Source organism: Salmo trutta, chromosome 40 (genome assembly GCF_901001165.1).
Source record: "Salmo trutta chromosome 40, fSalTru1.1, whole genome shotgun sequence".
Taxonomy (NCBI): Eukaryota; Metazoa; Chordata; class Actinopteri; order Salmoniformes; family Salmonidae; genus Salmo; species Salmo trutta.
In genome coordinates, this window is record NC_042996.1 from 11,514,687 (window position 1) to 11,535,080 (window position 20,394).

Here is a 20,394-nt window from a genome sequence, read left to right on the forward strand (position 1 = left end):
GGCACTGCAAATGGCCTATTTACCTTTTTCTACACCAGTAAGGCTACTAATAAAGCAACCCAATAACACGTTTTTTTTCCTATCACTGCTTCTGGAAAAACAATTACATTCAAAACGTATCAATGCCACAAGATGGCAGTGATGTATCAATCAATGTTCAAGTTGTGCGTGAGAATACGTTGCAAACATTGCATGTGAGGGTATTAGGTGTGTGTATGTATGTTGGGGGGGGGGGGGTGCAGGTGTAGGGCTCCATGCTGGTTAATGAGGGCATTGGGGGCTGAAGGCACACACTATAGAGATGGTTTCAGACTGGGTGTCTAACATTAAACCCCAGAACTCCTGAGACATAAGTCTTATACATGCTAACCACAACCTGAGCCTAGGACTGACTCACTCAAATATACCCAATGTTCCCAAACTCAGTCAGCAGCTCTGGCCTCATGTGGAAAATGTCCTGACACAGTGAATGTGAGGATGAGGGGATACAGTCAAGAGACATTGCCAACCGTCACTCTGCATGAAAAGGGGTACTGAGAGAGAGGATTGTTGATCACTAAACAGAAAAATAAAAAAATATGCACATGTAACCGGTGACTGGGTTCACACACAGGAATACAGTGTGACCCCTAGGTGACCTCTAGGATGACAGGGTGTGTTACCGAGAGACAGGTGTCAATCAGTGTTGTGGAGCAGGAGGAAAGCCAATATAAACACTGTATATACACACACACATACACACATATGATCAATGTCTCGCTCACTGATCCCCTCTGATATGGAGAAGGGCTTAGCTTTCAGCAGTACCACAGGTGTGTGAGTGAATGAGTGAGTGAGTGAGTGAGTGAACGGTGAGTGTTTGTGTGTCTGTGTGTGTGTGGACGTGTTTAACTATACTTGTGGGGACCAGAAGAATAGTAAACCAACTGGGGACATTTTGTTAGTCCCCACAAGGTCAAATGCCATTTCTATGGGGTTTAGGGTTAAGTTTAGAATTTGTGTTAGGGTTAGAATTAGTGTTAGGGTTAGAAACTAGGGTTAGTTTTAGGGTTAGGAGCTAGGTTTAGTTTTTGGGGTTAGGGTTAAGGTTTGGGGTAAGGGTTAGGTTTAGAGGTTAGGGAAAATAGGATTTTGAATGGGACTGAATTTTGTGTCCCCACAAAGTTAGTTATACAAGACTGTGTGTGTGTGTGTGTGTGTGTGTGTGTGTGTGTGTGTGTGTGTGTGTGTGTGTGAGTGTGTGAGTGTGTGAGAAAGAGGTGCATGTGTGTGTAGATCTGTCATCCGATTCCTGTTGAATCACTGTTTTTCTCCTTCTTTGTCCCGCAGCCCTAACTGAGTCTTCATGTCCACACATGTTCCCTCCCTCCCCCCTCTCACTCCCTCTTTCTCTCTCCTCTCCATCGCTCCTTCTATCGCCCACACTCTACATACTCCACAAACCAAACATAAACACACACACACACACCTCCTGTCTGTATTGAAAAAAGTGAATACTATAGCTCTGTGAAAGTTCTATATAGTGGCGGTTTGTGGAAAGTGAAAACACAGGTGCTGATGGGTGAGAGGAAATGTTTTACAACCAGTAAATAAATATATTCCCCATAATTATGGTTTATGTTTGTAGCATTTATGTGTTCATTGGTACATGTCTTAATGGTTTATGTCTGTCTGCTTGCCTGTCTGCCTGCCCACCCGTCTGTCTGTCAGCACCTTTCTCTTGCGTGTCACTCACTGTGTCACTCGCTGTGTCACTCACTCTGTGTACATGTTGGTGTAATAGGTGGATGACATCAGGGGCTCATTTTCTTGCAAGTATCATAATCACAAGTTGTGTCTCAATCACCCTGCTGTGTCAACAAGGGCAAGGCCCAGTTCTGGCTTCTTTTGATGTAGGCCACTTTTGATAGAGAAGTGTTCCTGCGTGTGTGTGTGTGTGTGTGTGTGTGTGTGTGTGTGTGTGTGTGTGTGTGTGTGTGTGTGTGTGTGTGTGTGTGTGTGTGTGTGTGTGTGTGTGTGTGTGTGTGTGTGTGTGTGTGTGAATGGTTTGATAGATACATAGGACAGAACAGCGGTGGTATTTTTAGGATCAGTGATTGAGACTCTGAGTTGATAGTTCCAGTCAGGTTTCCCTTCTCTTCATTTTCTCTCTAACTGAATCAGGAGCGGATAGGATAAGACCACATAATGCTCATTCCCTCTCAGTAGGGCATCTCTCCCTTTCCCCATCCTCTCTCCTCCTTATACATGAAACAGGTCTGGGATCAGGTTGGTGTGTGTCTCCCCTGTTCTCCTCTTTTCTCCTTTCTCTTGACCCACATTCTCCTCTTTCCCCACCCCCTATTTCTCCCTCCCATCTCTCCGTTTTCCTGTCTCTCTATCCCCTTATACAACACAGCGGTCTGGGTGGATGTTGACCCACACACAAGGTGCCAGGTAGCCTAGCATTTAAGAGTGTTAGGCCTGTAATCGAAAGCTTGCTGGTTCAAATCCCCGAGCTTACTAGGTGCTAAAAAATATGTCAATGTGCCCTTGAGCAATGCACTTAACCCTAATGAACAGACACTGTATACACACAGAGACCAAACACACACACATACTAGTCAACCTTCTCGCATCATACACTCCTCAGTCCCACGAGCGGAGGAGAGAGAGCGAGATGGAGGGCAGTAGCTGATATGGATGTGTTGTGTGATCCAGCTGCAGTAGTCAGGTCCCACAGATGTCAATTCAACGTTGGTGCAACACTGGTTGAAGAAACGTTGATTCAACCACTGTGTTCCCAGTGGGGGGTGTGTGGCTCACTGTGGTGTCTCTGTTCCAAGGGCAGTTCAGTTCCCCATGGCCTTGACTCTTGACCCACACCTCTGCCTCCCACTCCTGTGAACGCCCCAAGTGTGCAGGGTCACCATAGTAGGTTGGGAACTCTGACCTGACCAGGAGTGGAGCTGGACTACCCACACCTGGCATGTGTGGAATACCTCAGCACCTTCAGCTCATCCACGTCAATCTGACGAGAACGCCAGGAATGGTCCGGAATGCCACAGCAATCACCCTCTCCCTAAAGCCAAACATTCTGTCTGCTCTCCCATCTCTCTGCTATGGTCAACATTCCCTGAGTCTGTGTGAATGTGTCAGTGTTTTGGGAGAGGGGGAGTGGGAGTGGGAGTGGGAGTGGTGTATTAGTACCTAATCTGGTGAGGGAGAGATAGACAGGAGGAGGAGCAGGAGAGAAAGGAAGGATGATATGGATATTTTCATCAAACTAATCTGAGGTATTCCAAGGCTCCTGATGGAGAAATCTAGCTATGTTGTTTTAGAGTCTATAAACAGTAGTCGGTATGTGTGCGTGCGTGTGCTTTCACTTATCGGTCTTGTGTCCTCACTAACCCGGAGTACAGGGTTTTTTTCCACAGTGAGGAAATCTAAAGAAAATGTAATGCCTCAACATTTGACCGGAATGACATTATTACATTAACACATCATCAAATAAAGAGAGAGGACATCATCATATTTCTATAGATATATACAAGTTATACTGTACAGGAGCAGACATAGGAAGGAATAGAGATGAATTCAGGGCTCTGTAGGTCACAGCAGTATTACATATTGGGAGGTAATATGTGTATTGTCATATATATATACATATATATATATATTCAGTGGTGTATGTTGTTGTGATAGGACTGTTTTTATCAGGAACCCCTCCACAAGAGATGCTATGTCTCTATAGGTTATCCTGCCCACATTTCAGAGTCAAAAATGGATCAGTTGGACTGACGCTGGATGGATTTGTGCTCATCAGACATGCAGCCACACACACACACAGACAGAGTTCACAACACACATACACATTCGCCAACACACCTGGACTCAACCACCTGTAGTGGCATGCATGTCTTATTCAACATCATTCTGTATGTACACATCTGTGTCTGTTACACAGCTGGACAGACAGTTTGTTGTAACAGAACACATCGGGGAATGAGGCATAGGTCACCATCCACCACAAGCCTTCCTACAGGGGTCACAAGGGGTCAAATGTGTCCTTCTGTTGTCCAGTCTTGAGGTCAACCCATGATCCTATTGGCCCTTCTGCCATGGGCTAAAGTGCTAGAGAGAGGGAGTGGCTGGGTGTGTATGTGTGCTTGGAAGAGACGGCCGAACTGTCACTCAAACAGAGGCTCATAGAGTGTGTGTATGTTCTCTCCGCCAGCCACACACTCTTATTGGCCCAGGGCAGATAGGGGTGGGCGTTTATAGTCTGTTTAGTCCCCACCTCAATAAGACAATTCCCCCTCCAGAGAAGGCAAAAACAAATGAATGGCAGTGTCTTCTTTCTCCATCTATTAGTCAGTCTGTCCAAGTCCCAGTGTCCTCCAGTCTGTTTACCAGGTGCAGTCTTTCTTCATTAGTGTGAGGACCTTGCGTCCAAGACTGGCTCTCCAGGGCTTGACGAAGCTCTTCATGTTGACGATAAGACGGCTCTGCTTCCTGTCTGCATGGCCCGCCACCAAGTACTCCCCACCTAAGTAGTCAAAGCATAAACAGAGACATCATTAGCTCAGCAGCCCTGTGTGTGTGTGTGTGTGTGTGTGTGTGTGTACGTAACTGTGCGTGTGTGTGCACACGTGTGCCTGTGAATGCGTGTGTGTATAGGTGTGTGTGTGTGAGACTGGCCTGGGTTGAGGATGGGGCAGGTGCAGCCCCGTGCGGTCCAGGACTCTGGGTAGAGTGTGACTCGTCCTTTCTGGATCTTCACCTTAGTGCTCTGACTCAACACCTTCTGAACCTTCACCTCCAACTCAGCATGGGAGCCCTTATCATGGGCTGACAAGACCTTAACCTTCAACACTGAGACAAAGAGGGAGGGGAAGAAGGGGAGAGATAGAGGGAGGGAGGGAGGGAGGGAGGGAGGGAGGGAGGGAGGGGAGAGATAAAGATGGAGGAGAGAGAGAGGGGGGAGGAAGGAGGAGAGAGAGAGATAGAGGGAGGAAGGAGAGAGAGAGAGAAAAGAGAGAGGGAGGGAGGGAGACAGAGGGAGGGAGAGAGAGAGAGGGAAAGATATATATTTAGACTTTTAACACGCCTTTATTGTACAATAAAATACTGTTTACATAGAGTTATCAATAAACAAACAACACAGTGGGAACCAAGGAAGCAAAAAAACAAATATGGTGTTATTACCACCATCCCTCTCGCTGTTGTTCATGTATGTCTCAGTACTCACCATAGGCAAACTTCATGGTGCAGAAGAGTTTGCTGTTAGCCAGGACCTGCTCCTTACACTCACATTTCTCTGCAGGGGACACAATCATATTGACATATTACACACCAATATCCCGTCCAGATATGGGACTGACACCTGCTCTGTGTGTGTGTGTGTGTGTGTGTGTGTGTGTGTGTGTGTGTGTGTGTGTGTGTGTGTGTGTGTGTGTGTGTGTGTGTGTGTGTGTCTGTGTGTGTGTGTGTGTGTGTGTGGACTTAGATAAGTGGTGATTTAGGAATGTGAGGACAGTGTGTGTGGGTATGTGTGTGTGATCAAGGAGGAATTTGTCTCCCTCAGCTGAAGGCCCTGGGAGGTCTCGGAGAGGGACATTTTGGAAACTGTCCACAGACACACAGACTCACAGATCTTTGTTCTCTGCCCTTGTAAGGATGTACAATAACTTTCACTACTTAACCATTAACGGTTAGGCACTGGGCTGTGGAGCAGACCGCATACCTACCACACACACACACACACACACACACACACACACACACACACACACACACACACACACACACACACACACACACACACACACACACACACACACACACACACACACACACACACACACACACACACACAGTGGTGACCCCATGTCTAACCTGAGTAGTGTAGGGCAGAAAAGAGCTCATCTGCCTTAAAGATCCTCACCAGCTCACTGGAGTTACCCTCCAGATTATACAGGTCCAGATCTGACCTGCACACATACACACACACACACACACACACACACATTATAGAATTGCTGTTAATATAAACTTAATATTATATATATATATATATCATATCCGATGGTGTGTGTATGTACATGTGTATATATATATATATATATATATACACACACACACACACATTACGTTCAAAAGTTTGGGGTCACTTAGACATTTTCTTGTTTTTGAAAGAAAATAACATTTTTTTAAATAACATCAAATTGATCAGAAATACAGTGTAGACATTGTTAATGTTGTAAATTACTATTGTAGCTGGAAACGGATGATTTTTTTATGGAATATCTACATAAGCGTACAGAGGCCCATTATCAGTAACCATCACTCCTGTGTTCCAATGGCACGTTGTGTTAGCTAATCCAAGTTTATCATTTTAAAAGGCTAATTGATCATTAGAAAACCTGTTTGCAATTATGTTAGCACAGCTGAAAGCTGTTGTTCTGATTAAAGAAGCAATAAAACTGCCGTTCTTTAGACTAGTTGAGTATCTGGCGCATCAGAATTTGTGGGTTCGATTACAGGCTCAAAATGGCCACAAACAAAGACCTTTCTCCTGAAACTCGTCAGTCTATTCTTGTTCTGAGAAATGAAGGCTATTCCATGCCAGAAATTGCCAAGAAACTGAAGATCTCGTACACTGCTGTGTACTACTCCCTTCACAGAGCAGCGCAAACTGGCTCTAACCAGAATAGAAAGAGGAGTGGGAGGCCCCGGTGCCCAACTGAGCAAGAAGACAAGTACATTAGAGTGTCTAGTTGGAGAAACAGATGCCTCACAAGTCCTCAACTGGCAGCTTCATTAAATAGTACCCACAAATCACCAGTCTCAACGTGAACAGTGAAGAGGCGACTCCGGGATGCTGGCCTTCTAGGTAGAGTTCCTCTGTCCAGTGTCTGTGTTCTTTTGCCCATCTTAATCTTTTATTTTTATTGGCCAGTCTGTTGACGTTGAGACTGGTATACAGTTGAGGTCGGAAGTTTACATACACTTAGGTTGAGGTCATTAAAACTTGTTTTTCAACCACTCCACAAATTTCTTCTTAACAAACTATAGTTTTAGCAAGTCGGTTAGAACATCTACTTTGTGCATGACACAAGTAATTTTTCCAACAATTGTTTACAGACAGATTATTTCACTTATAATTCACTGTATCACAATTCCAGTGGTTCAGAAGTTTACATACACTAAATTGACTGTACCTTTTAACAGCTTGGAAAATTCCAGAAAATGATGTCATAGCTTTAGAAGCTGTTGATAGGCTAATTGACATAATTTGAGTCAATTGGAGGTGTACCTGTGGATGTATTTCACGGCCTACCATCAAACTCAGTGCCTCTTTGCTTGACATCATGGGAAAATCAAAAGAAATCAGCCAAGACCTCCAAAATTGTAGACCTCCACAAGTCTGGTTCATCCTTGGGAGCAATTTCCAAACGCCCAAAGGTACCACGTTCATCTGTACAAACAATAGTACGCAGGTATAAACACCATGGGACCATGCAGCTGTCATACCACTCAGGAAGGAGACGCGTTCTGTCTCCTAGAGATGAACGTACTTTGGAGCGAAAAGTGAAAATCAATCCCAGAATAACAGCAAAGGAACTTGTGAAGATGCTGGAGGAAACGGGTACGAAATTATCTATATCCACAGTAAAACAAGTCCTATATCGACATAACCTGAAAGGCCGCTCTGCACGGAAGAAGCCACTGCTCCAAAACCGCCATAAAAAAGCCAGACTACTGTTTGCAACTGCACATGGGGACAGAGATTGTACTTTTTGGAGAAATGTCCTCTGGACTGATGAAACAAAAATAGTACTGTTTGGCCATAATGACCATCGTTATGTATGGAGGGAAAAGGGGGAGGCTTGCAAGCCTTAGAACACCTTCCCAACCGTGAAGCACGGGGGTGGCAGCATCATGTTGTGGGGGTGCTTTGCTGCAGTAGGGACTGGTGCACTTCACAAAATAGACGGCATCATGAGGAAGGGACATCAGGTGTATATATTGAAGCAACATCTCAAGACATCAGTCAGGAGGTAAAGCTTGGTTGCAAATGGGTCTTCCAAATGGACAATGACCCCAAGCATACTTCCAAAGTTGTAACAAAATGGCTTAAGGACAACAGAGTCAAGGTATTGGAGTGGCCATCACAAAGCCCTGACCTCAATCCCATCGAAAATTTGTGGGCAGAACTGAAAACGCACGTGCGAGCAAGGAGGCCTATAAGCCTGACTCAGTTACACCAGCTCTGTCAGGAGGAATGGGCCAAAATTCACCCAACTTATTGTGGGAAGCTTGTGGAAGGCTACCCGAAATGTTTGACCCTAGTTAAACAATTTAAAGGCAATGCTACCAAATACTAATTATGTGAATGTAAACTTCTGACCCACTGGGAATGTGATGAAAGAAATAAAAGCTGAAATAAATAATTCTCTCTACTATTATTCTGACATTTCACATTCTTAAAATAAAGTGGTGATCCTAACTGACCTAAGACAGGGAATCTTTACTAGGATTAAATGTCAGGAATTTTGAAAAACTGAGTTTAAATATATTTGGCTAAGGTGTATGTAAACTTCTGACTTCAACTGTATGTATGACTCACCCAGACATGCAGTATCCTGTAAAGGGGTCGCAGTCTCCCGCACAGTCGCACGGACGGCAGCCGTAGTCATGGAAACCCCAGTATCCCACCATGCACCTGTCGCAGTGGGAGCCCCCCACGCCGGCCTTGCAGACACAGTCTCCGTTGGTAGGGTCACAGAGAGAACCCCCGCCCAGGTGGAATGGTATTGAACCCAGGGGGTGGCAGCCACATGCTGGGGGAGGAGAGGGAGGAGAAAGAGAGGGGAGACATGGCACATCAGTCACATATACAACAATAACTCCACCACAGCTAATCAAATACATCGGCACTCAACCCAATGTTATCTACTCACAAATAAACCACAGACATTCATTTGGATCTAGTTGCACCTTACCACAGCCAATTAAATTCACCACACTCAACCACAGCCAATCAAATACACTCAAAGTAAACCACTGCACACATTCAGATTGAGAACCCTAATGCTGGCAACATTTCCAGTTGAGTATATTTTGTTTTTCTACCGATGACTTTATTAGGCACTTATTAGTCATGTAGAGTTCCCTTTGCGTAACTGTCACGCAGATAGACACACTCCAGAGCGTGCCACCTCATTGTAGCCCAGCCTGGAGGAGGAAGTGATAAGAGTGGGAGAAGGAGACAGACCACTTCCCAAAGGACTCTGGACTGACTGGAACAGTCTCAGGGTTTTCCCGGACCACGAAGCACAATGGTCTCTCTGTCATCCTCTTATCAGATCGCCATCACACACAAGGACACATGACCGCGGCTACCACAGGCCCATGCACCCAAGCACCAGCGCGGGAATGCACAGGCACGCGCACACATCTTTCTCAAATACCTTCCACAGTTCTCTCTCCTGTCTCTCTCCCTTCTCTCTGCTGATAGTGTGCTCTTTTAACAGCCTGCAGCAATATAAGATAGAGGGACAAGCATAGTCAGTGCCATGTTCTGCCCACTCAACAACCACCACACACACACACACACACACACACACACACACACACACACACACACACACACACACACACACACACACACACACACACACACACAATCCCCCCCCCCTATAAAAACACACAACTTGCAAAGGCTCAAAACACACACACACCACATAAAATGTACACACAAATTCACATACACATTCTTGCTGTCCTCATAGTCTGTGAATTACAAGAGAACTTTGCAGGGGGTGAGAGTAACAGCCAAAGTCGTCACCATAAATCTGTACTCATCGGAGCGAGGGATACAAAGGGGGGGAACTAGAGAGAGACAAGAGGAGCGAAGGAGAGATGGGAAGGGGAGAAGGAGGGGTGGTGTAGAGCTTTATTTCTGTTGTTTAATGATGCTTGAAGCCCCCCCATCCTACCCCACTGGCAGTAAATGACTATATAACCAGAGCCAGACCCCCTGTGTCTCTCCCCCCTCCCCTGTCTGGGTGCAGGGAGATGATGTCACAAGGCTCTACTGTCTGAGACCCAGACAAGGCTGTACCTTTATCACTTATCGCCGTGGGCAACAAATATAAGATAAGATGCATCTGTAGTTTCATTCATTTTGTATCTTTCATTATCAACAGACCTTGTAAAGACCCATGCAGACCACGCACGCACGCACACACACACACACACGCACGCACGCATGCACACACACTCACACACAATCACACAATCACACACTCATAAAGACAGGGGAATCATTACACTGACATCTAAATCCCCAAGGCATATGTAAGGCAGCTAGGAGAGACAGTCTTTCTCTCAGGGTTCTCCCGATTAACGATAATAAACTTGAACTTCAAATCATTTCTCTTCCTGAAAAGCATCTATTGAGGCCCTGTTGAGACTGTAGTGTTCAGTCGCCTCAAGTTAATCATTACTGGAGAACAATACCAGCCCAGAAGCAGCAAAGCCATCGACACACACACACACACACACACACACACACACACACACACACACTTTCCCTCTCTCTCTCTCATGTTGTATAATAGGATCATGTTGTATAATAGGACATTGTTAATACAGTAATTGTATAATAATTGGAGTTTAGAGATGAGAATGTGTGGAGAGGTGTGTGTGTGTGTTGACGCAGTGAGCTCTCACAATGAGAACATTATGGGTCTGTAGTGATATGTGACAGAGCAGCTGCCCGAACAGCCACAGAACACATCCACTTAGAAAACAAACAAAAATGTATCTCACACACACACACACACACTCATTGTTACTGTGCGTGTGTGAGCTTGTGGCTTGATTGTGTGTTTTCTTTAAAGAGCTCCGCCATTCCTGGAATTAGAAATATGTCCCTAGAGACGGAGGGAAATTCCTCAGTTGTTTGATTTCAACCTCACTCTGACACTGGGGTTCCCCTCCTAAATGTGTCCTGTCTACAAACATTCCCCAAATATGTGTTCCACTCTCACTTGTTGACAATGTGAAAATACCAACATGCTACAGACTTCCCTAAAGGCAAACCTGAACACATGCACACAAGCATGCAGTGACGCACACACACACCAGCCAGCGTCTCCCCAGCCTTCTGCATAAATGTGGGGCTGAGCTCACTGGGTTAAATCAGATAATCAGAGAATGTAACCACTGTGGTGTTTATGGATGTGTATCTAGTGTTTACTTAAGTCCCATCACAGAGCACATACAACACACACACACACACAAGGCCCTTGGGTTAAATGACACATTTCAGTTGAATGCATTCAGTTGTACAACTGACTAGGTCTCCCCCCTTTCCCTTTCCTTTTCCTTACATGAGCCACCACTGTGTTGATTAGTGATGACGAACCACTCCAGTGACTCACAGGTGAACGCAAACAGCACACACTGACACACACACACACACACACACACACACACACACACACACACACACACACACACACACACACACAAAGAACCAGGTGCCCATCAGGAGCGACGTTATCCAGCACGTCTCGGCTTGCGATCACAGCAATCAGCATTCCGGGCAGGAATGAGTTGGCTCTGCCAGTAAGGGTGTGTGTATACATTGTGCATGTGTCTCATGTTTTCTGGATTCCTACGGTGTGTGTTTATGTGTGGGATTGAGTCAGTGAGTGAGTGATAGAGCTCGCCAGTGAATGTGAGTCAGACATGGGTTCAAATACTACTTGAAATCTTTGAAGTACATTGAGCTTTTGCTTTAGCCATCTGGAATGCGTGTGTGAGAGTTTGTCTTACGTTTACAGGAGTCCTGGGCCGTGTGCGCCCTCTGGGGGTCTCTGTAGAAGCCAGTCTTACAGCTCTGACAGTTGCGTCCCTCTGTGCTGTGTAGACACTCACACACACCTCCACTGCGCTGGCCGGACTCCCGCCACACCGACCAATCAAAACTGCAGCTCTGGGCATGCCCGTTACACTTACACTCTATAGGGAGACAGGGCGGGACATCAGAATCACAGATATCTGTCAATCTTCTCTTAACAGGCACTGATTGGTCATTATGATCAATGATGGCTGTAAGTAGGGCCGTGAGTTTTTCCTGACCAGATCCCATCCTCAGATAAAACTCCTGGCCCTAGTGTATAGTGAATAGCAGCAGTGTCACTCACTCCTGCACTCGTGTGGAGCCCCTGTGAGTCCGTCCGCAGGTTGCCAGGGTCGGTCATTGTAGAGCGGAGCGCAGCGCTCACAGTGAACACCTGCAGTGTTGTGCCTGCACACACACTTCCCATGAACCTGAGAGAGAGGAAGAGGAGGAGGAAGAGGAGGAGAGAAGGAGAGGAAGGGAGAGGAAGGGGGGGGACAAAGAGGTCAGTGTAAGGGAGAGAGCAGTTCCCACGTGAGAGCAGCAGCACCCCAAGTCTAACCCTTGGGGGTCGGGGGGGCTCCCCTGCCTGTTCTCTTTCAGGTCCTGTCCTGTAATTGCTGAATGGAGATTGATTGTTTGGCTTCATCGCTGGAAATGAACATTGGCCTCGTGACGAAAGGGGCCTGAAAAGGACAGTGTCTGAGTGTGTGTGTGTGTGTGTGTGTGTGTGTGTGTGTGTGTGTGTGTGTGTGTGTGTGTGTGTGTGTGTGTGTGTGTGTGTGTGTGTGTGTGTGTGTGTGTGTGTGTGTGTGTGTGTGTGTGTGTGTGTGTGTGTGTGTGTGTGTGTGTGTGTGTGTGCGCGCGGTAATATGCAGCGCTGAGAGCACAATAACAGTCTCCTTGTCATTCCTGTGAGTGGTTAATGATGTGCTCTAGGTGGGAGGTAGACAAGGCATCTGAGGTAGCTGTTTATCTGTTTAGGTTACAGTGCCTCTGTGTGGGGAACAGAGACACAGAGAGAGGCCTGAACACACACACATTCAAGCATACTGACGCATGCGCACACACACACACGCTGAACACAAACGCTCAACAACACTCCAACCCCTGTGGTAGTTTCAGTTTCCCACGGTGTAGAGGCGGTGTAGAGGCTGCTGCCCTCTACCTCAAAATGCCCTCTCCCCTCTCCCCTATGCTGCACTCTCCCCTCTCCCCTATGCTGCACTCTCCCCTCTGCTGCACAGACACTCACACAGAGGGTTAAACACAGGCATGGAAGAGACCTGTAGCTACTGGAACTGGGGCTTGTCCCAGGCCCTTGCACTAACCCCAGATCTAACCCTAACCTTATCTCAAGCGCAATCCCAGCCACTGTGCCAGCCCAAGACATAACCCCAACCATATTCCATCAACCAGGAGAATGGAGGAAGATAAGGACAGACAGGTAAGACAGTGTGAGAAATGGATGTGGTAGGTCTGGATTGGACAAACAAAGAGAAAATGAGTGAAAGAACTCTGTGTACATAACTACATCAATGAGAATGAAATCATCTGTAACCAGGATTGATTGTGGAAAAGGGGGAAGGAGGCAAGTAGAGAGAAGAAGAGAGGGGAGGAGATGAGAAAGAGGGGGGAAGGAGAGGATAGAGAGACTTTGGTCAAGCTCCAGACAGCTGGTATTCCAAACAATTTCACATGTTTACCTGCGTGATATGGGACAATTAGCGCATACACATACACCAATACACACACGCACAAATACAAACCCAGGCAGCCAGGCTCCCAAGCACACACACAAATAAAATGCACACACATATACAAATGCACACACACTCCTGCCTGCCCCCCCATCTCCAAGAGCTTGTGCGTGTTCTGTTTTGACAGGCCTGTATTTCATAAAGAGGTTGTTGGACATGAACAGGGAGGGGTGTCAGAGGGTACAGAGGGGTGCTCAGGAAGACCTTGACAGCTCCCCCCCACGACCGTTTCCCTCACACATCAAAAGCTTTATTGGCCAATGTGAAATTAAGTCATTCATCAGCAGTGTGTGTGTGAATGTGTGTGTGTGTGTGTGTGTGTGTGTGTGTGTGTGTGTGTGTGTGTGTGTGTGTGTGTGTGTGTGTGTGTGTGTGTGTGTGTGTGTGTATTCATCCAAACAACATGATAAGTGTGTGTGTTAGTCCGATCATCAGTGTGTGTGTGTGTACTCAGGCAAACACCTGTACAGCACAATACTCTCCATGAGGTGCAGTCTTTAAATTCCAACACCTCTGCAGAAACTCACTCTCAGACTCCAGTTACTGTGCAAGTCTCTACAGCTCTTAGAGACTCATACTGCCTCTCCGCTTGCTATGCTAATTGCTGCTAACTCTCCAGTAGCTGAGCATGGGCCAGGAGGGTTGGATGTGGGTCAAACACTGGCTCTGTGGTCGACTCAGTGAGGATCACACAGACCATTATCACCTTCCCATGTGGTCTGGACCTGTGAGCCCTGCAACACAACAACAAAAACACTGTTTCTCCCCGAAAACACTTCGGACTGCACTAAACTGTCTGGGCACTAATAGCCCTCAATATCAAGGTCACTGATTACTGGGTTTACTTTACTGTATCACTCACTCACACACACGCACACGCACACACACACACACACACACACACACACACACACACACACACACACACCAGGAGCCTTGTTTTGGGGAATTTTCGAGAAGCCCCTCACCACGACACACTTAGGGGGGTGGGGTTGGCTGTGGGCGAGGTCGGCCCGGTCTACCCCGCCCACCACACGGTTTCATTTGCTGAGGCCTTCCAGACAAGCGATGCGCAGAGCTGGGTCCGTGTAGCTCAATGGGTTCGCCTGGGCATGTTCAGTAAAAAACGTTTTGGAACATTGCAGACTCAAATGCCATGAATATAACTGACATGATTTCTTAAATCAGAGAGGCATGTTTGTTCTACATAATACATTTATATCTGAACGTTGGCCAACGTTGTGTCAGTCTTCCTGCTGAACGCGGCCCTGGTGCATGCTTGTCCCTACCTATGTGAAGCTAGCCACATTAACAATTAGCCACAAAAGTGGAATTGCGGTTCAGAAAGTCCCTCATTGAAAGCGATGCAAACATACAAATAATGGATCGAATCATGCCATATTTTGATTAGATAATGCCAAACAAGGTTGGAATGTTGTTATAATTTAAGATTAAATACAATAATGAATTAGTTTGACAATAAACAGTAAAAACTGTTGAAATCATGGGTGCAGAAAATCCGGGCTCCTGAACTGCTATTTTGTGTTTTTTTGACCTGATCTTAACTTTTTTTGTACATAATGTTTCCGCCGTTGGCTCCTATGACCGAAAAGAGCATTTGGACTTCAGAACAGCAATCACTAACCTCGATTTGGATTAAGATTTCTACTTCAATGAGTCGGAGGCACAGGACATCCTGCTCACACCGGACCCTGAATCCCCTACACTTGGAAGAGAAAAAGACGCAATACAAAGGCCAATGTGCTGGCAACCTGATGAAACTACGGCAGCAAGTAAATAAACCGCCTGTACCCTCTGTTCTATTGGCGAATGTACAATCACTGGAGAACAAACTGGATGAGCTCCGCTTGAGACTATCCTATCAACGGGACCTGAAGAACTGTAATATCCTGTTTCTCGGAAACTTGGCCATATCATGGTCCAAACACACCAACACAGTAGAGAAGAGGGCATGACAATGCCTCTTCCCCCTCAGGAGGCTGAAAAGATTTGGCATGGGTCCTCAGATCCTCAAAAAGTTCTACAGCTTCACCATTGAGTGCATCTTGACTGGCTGCATCACCACTTGGTATGGCAACTGCTTGGTATCCAACCGCAAGGCACTACAGAGGGTAGTGCGCACAGCTTACTAGTACATCACTGGGCCCGAGCTCCCTGCCATCTAGAACCTCTATACCAGGCGGTGTCAGCAGAAGGCCCTAAAAATGGTCATAGACTCCAGCCACCCAAGTCATAGACTGTTCTCTCTGATACCACATGGCAAGTGGTACCAATGCACCAAGTCTAGAACCAACAGCACCCTGAACAGCTTCTAACCCCAAGCCATTAGACTGCTAAATAGTTAGTTAAATAGTTAAACAAATAGCTATCCGGACTATCTGCATTGACCCTTTTTTCACTCACTTTTTGTGATTCATCACATACGCTGCTGCTACTGTTGACCATCTGTCACTTTATTCCTAGTTATATGTACATATCTACCTCAATGACCTCGTACCCCTGCACATGAACTCGGCTAAATACATTGGGTACCAGTACCAAGTTATCGTTACTAATTGTGTTTCTATTATTACTTTTATTATTGTGTTTTATTTTTCTATTATTTCTCTATTTTCTTTCTCTCTGCATTGTTGGGAAGGGCCTGTAAGTAAAAATGTCACTGTTAGTCTACACCTGTTGTTTACAACAACAACAAAAATGAAATCCTACTGTGGATGTATTCGACTGCATAATTGCTTTGGGGGCATACTTATATGCATTGTACAGCCTTACCCATGGATTGTGCACCCATGAAATAGGGTATCAGCCTACATACACAGTGACACCCATAGAAAACAATTCTCAAGCGTTTACACAAATATTAGTATTTTAGCTCTTATTGCAGGACTTTGACTGTGGGAAATCCCTTTCCCAGTCATTCTATTCTGCATATTGAACATTCAAATTGCACTGAACAGCCCAACCTATGTGACACCCACAGAACATAACAATGTAAAGTTTAAAAACATATTAGTGTATTAGCTCTATTGTAGGACTCTGAAACAACTGTGAAATGAGCCACATTAGCTCACGAGTCCACATATTGCGTATTGCAAATTCAGATCTAATATGGCTCATTTCACAGTGGTTTCAGAGTCCTGCAATAGAGCTAAGATGCTAATATTTGTGTAAACTCTACATAGTTCTGTTCTGTGGGTGTCACTAAGTAGGCTGATACCCATGGATTGTGCACCCATGAAATGGGGTAAGTCTGTACAGTGCATACTGTATGCCCCAAAGCAATTATGCAGTCTAATACAGCCACAGTGGGATTTCAACCGTGTTTTATGTTTATTGTCAAACTAATTTATCATTGTATTTCATATTAAATTATCTAACAACATTCCAACCTTGATTAGCTTTATCTAGTCCAAATATAGCATGATTCCACTATTTGTATTAGTTTGTGTCACTTTCAATTAGGGATTTTTATTTTGAAGGCAAACCGCAAATTCCACTACTCCACACACAAAGGACAGGCACCGGTGACCATAGCAACAGAGTAAACTAATATTTTCGATGTGTGAAAAAGTGAATTGCTTTAACAGCATAAGCATGCATAAACAGTATTTACAGGCAACAGAAATTATGAACCCAAAAATGGATTAGAAATTAATGATTTGTATTGTTAGACGTGACTCTGTAAACCTATAATGTTAGCCATCTAACTATCTAGCTACTCTGTTACATGTACAGTACCAGTCAAAAGTTTGTTCACACCTACTCATTCAAAGGTATTTCTACATTGTAAAATAATAGTGAAGACATCAAATCCATGAAATAACACATATGGAATCATGTATTAAGCAAAACAAAGTGTTAAACAAATCAAAATATATTTTATATTTGAGATTCTTCAAAGTAACCAGCCTTTGCCTTGATGACAGCACTGCACACTCTTAGTATTTTCTCAACCAGCATCACCTGGAATGCTTTTCCAACAGTCTTGAAGGAGTTCCCACATATGCTGATCATTTGTTGGCTGCTTTTCCTTCACTCTGCGGTCCAACTCATCCCAAACCATCTCAATTGGGTTGAGGTCGGGTGATTGTGGAGGCCAGGTCATCTGATGCAGCACTCCATCCCTCTCCTTCTTGGTCAAATAGCCCTTACACAGCTTGGAGGTGTGTTGGGTCATTGTCCTGTTGAAAAACAAATGATAGTCCCACTAAGCGCAAACCAGTTGGGATGGCGTATCGCTCCAGAATGCTGTGGTAGCCATGTTAGTTAAATGTGCATTGAATTCTAAATAAATCACAGACAGTGTCACCAGCAAAGCACCCCCACACCATCGCACCTCCACCTCCATGCTTCACGGTGGGAACTACACATGCGGAGATCATCCGTTCACCTACTCTGCGTCTCACAAAGACACCAAAAATCTCAAATTTGTACTCATCAGACCAAAGAACAGATTTCCACCGGTCTAATGTTCATTGCTCGTGTTTCTTGGCCCAAGCAAGTCTCTTCTTCTTATTGGTGTCCTTTAGTAGTGGTTTCTTTGCAGCAATTCGAACATGAAGGCCTGATTCACGCAGTCTCATCTGAACAGTTGATGTTGAGATGTGTCTGTTACTTGAACTCTGTGAAGCATTTATTTGGGCTGCAATCTGAGGTGCTGTTAACTCTAATTAACTTATCCTCTGCAGCAGAGGTAACTCTGGGTCTTCCTTTCCTGTGGCGGTCCTCAATGGGGGACAGTTTCCCCATAGCACTTGATGGTTTTTGCGACTGCACTTGAAGCTACTTTAAAAGTTCTTGACATTTTCTGGATTGACTGACCTTCATGTCTTAAAGTAAGGATGGACTGTTGTTTCTCTTTGCTGTTTTGAGCTGTGCTTGCCATAATATGGACTTGGTCTTTTACCAAATAAGGCTATCTTCTGTATACCACCCCTTGTCACAACACAACTGATTGGCTCAAACGCATTAATTAAGAAGGAAATAAATTCTTAACTGTTATCAAGGCACACCTGTTAATTGAAATGCATTCCAGGTGACTACCTCATGAAGCTGGTTGAGAGAATCAAATCAAACTTTATTTGTCACATGCGCCGAATAAAACAAGTGTAGACTTTACCGTGAAATGCTTACTTACAAGCCCTTAACCAACAGTGCAGTTCAAGAAGAGTTATGAATATATTTACCAAGTAGACTAAAATAAAAAGTAATAATAAAAAGTAACACAATAAGAATAACAATAACGAGGCCATATACAGGGGGCACCGGTACCAAGTCAGTGTGCGGGGGTACAGGTAAGTTGAGATAATTTGTGCATGTAGGTGGGAGTGAAGTGACTATGCATAGATAATAAACAGAGATCAGCAGCAGTGTACAAAAGGGAAGGGGGGGTCAATGTAAATTGTCTGTTGGACATTTTATTAATTGTTCAGCAGTCTTATGGCTTGGGGGTAGAAGCTGTTAAGGAGCGTTTTGGTCCTAGACTTGGCGCTCCGGTACCGCTTGCCGTGAATAGCAGAGAAAACAGTCTATAACTTGGGTGACTGGAGTCTCTGACAACTTTATGGGCTTTCCTCTGACACCGCCTTCCTGGATGGCAGGAAGCTTGGCCCTAGTGATGTACTGGGCCATTTGCACTACCCTCTGTAGCTCCTTATGGTCAGATGCCGAGCAGATGCCATACCAGGCGGTGATGCAACTAGTCAGGATGCTCTCGATGGTGCAGCTGTAAAAGCTTTTGAGGATCTGGGGACCCATGCCAAATCTTTTCAGTCTCTTGAGGGGGAAAAGGTTTTGTCATGCCCTCTTCATGACTGTCTTGGTATTGTCACGGTTGTCGTTGGTGAATGAGGACCAAAATGCAGCAGGTACGTGTATACTCATTTTTAGATTTATTACCTTTCAAACGGACACTCCAAAACAACAAAACACGCAAATGAACGAACAACAAACAGTCTGGTAAAGCCTAGGGCTGAACACAGAACAATCACCCACAAAACACAAACACAAACACACCCTCATTTATGAGACTCTCAATCAAAGGCAGATAGAAAACACCTGCCTTCAACTGAGAGTCCCAACACCAATTCACCAGACATAGAAACAGACATACTAGACTCCACATAGAACTACCTAGACATAAACCAAACCCCGGACATACTAAATCAAACACCCTTTACACAAACACACCACCCCGAACCACATAAAACAAATACCCTCTGTCACGCCCTGACCAAACTACAAAACAATTAACCTTATATACTGGCCAGGACGTGACAGTACCCCCCCCTTAAAGGTGCTACCCCAGAAGCACCTTAACACAAAAAAAATTACCCCCAAACAATACCCAAAAGAAAATTCCCCCTTACTAAAGGGAGGGAAGGGAGGGTGGCTGCCGTCAACGACGGCACTGTGCTACACCCCCCCTCCCCAACCCACCTATATTGGAGGCGGCTCCGGCTCAGGCCGTTCCAGGCTGTCTGGGCAGTCTGGCAGCTCGGGACGGTCAGGGCAGTCTGGCAACTCGGGACGGTCAGGGCAGTCTGGCAACTCGGGCAGGTCAGGGCAGTCTGGCAACTCGGGCAGGTCAGGGCAGTCTGTCAACTCGGGCAGGTCAGGGCAGTCTGTCAGCTCGGGGCAGTCTGGGCAGTCTGGCCACTCCGGCAGTTCAGGGCAGTCTGGCCACTCCGGCAGTTCAGGGCAGTCTGTCAGCTCGGG

The 20,394-nt window shown here is 45.6% G+C and overlaps 1 protein-coding gene across 1 annotated transcript in view; it reads right to left on the reverse strand.

The window, feature by feature from the left end:
- Positions 1-3,403: 3,403 nt before the first annotated feature.
- Positions 3,404-20,394, reverse strand: part of LOC115180337 (netrin-4-like) — a 37,463-nt gene continuing 20,472 nt past the window's right edge. The window contains exons 4-10 of the mRNA XM_029742353.1: positions 12,201-12,327; positions 11,830-12,015; positions 8,612-8,825; positions 5,878-5,972; positions 5,231-5,299; positions 4,681-4,854; positions 3,404-4,528 (exon numbers count right to left, since the gene is read on the reverse strand). Coding sequence (XP_029598213.1) covers positions 4,389-4,528; positions 4,681-4,854; positions 5,231-5,299; positions 5,878-5,972; positions 8,612-8,825; positions 11,830-12,015; positions 12,201-12,327 — 1,005 coding nt within the window. The 3' untranslated portion in view covers positions 3,404-4,388. The remainder of the gene's footprint in view (positions 4,529-4,680; positions 4,855-5,230; positions 5,300-5,877; positions 5,973-8,611; positions 8,826-11,829; positions 12,016-12,200; positions 12,328-20,394) is intronic.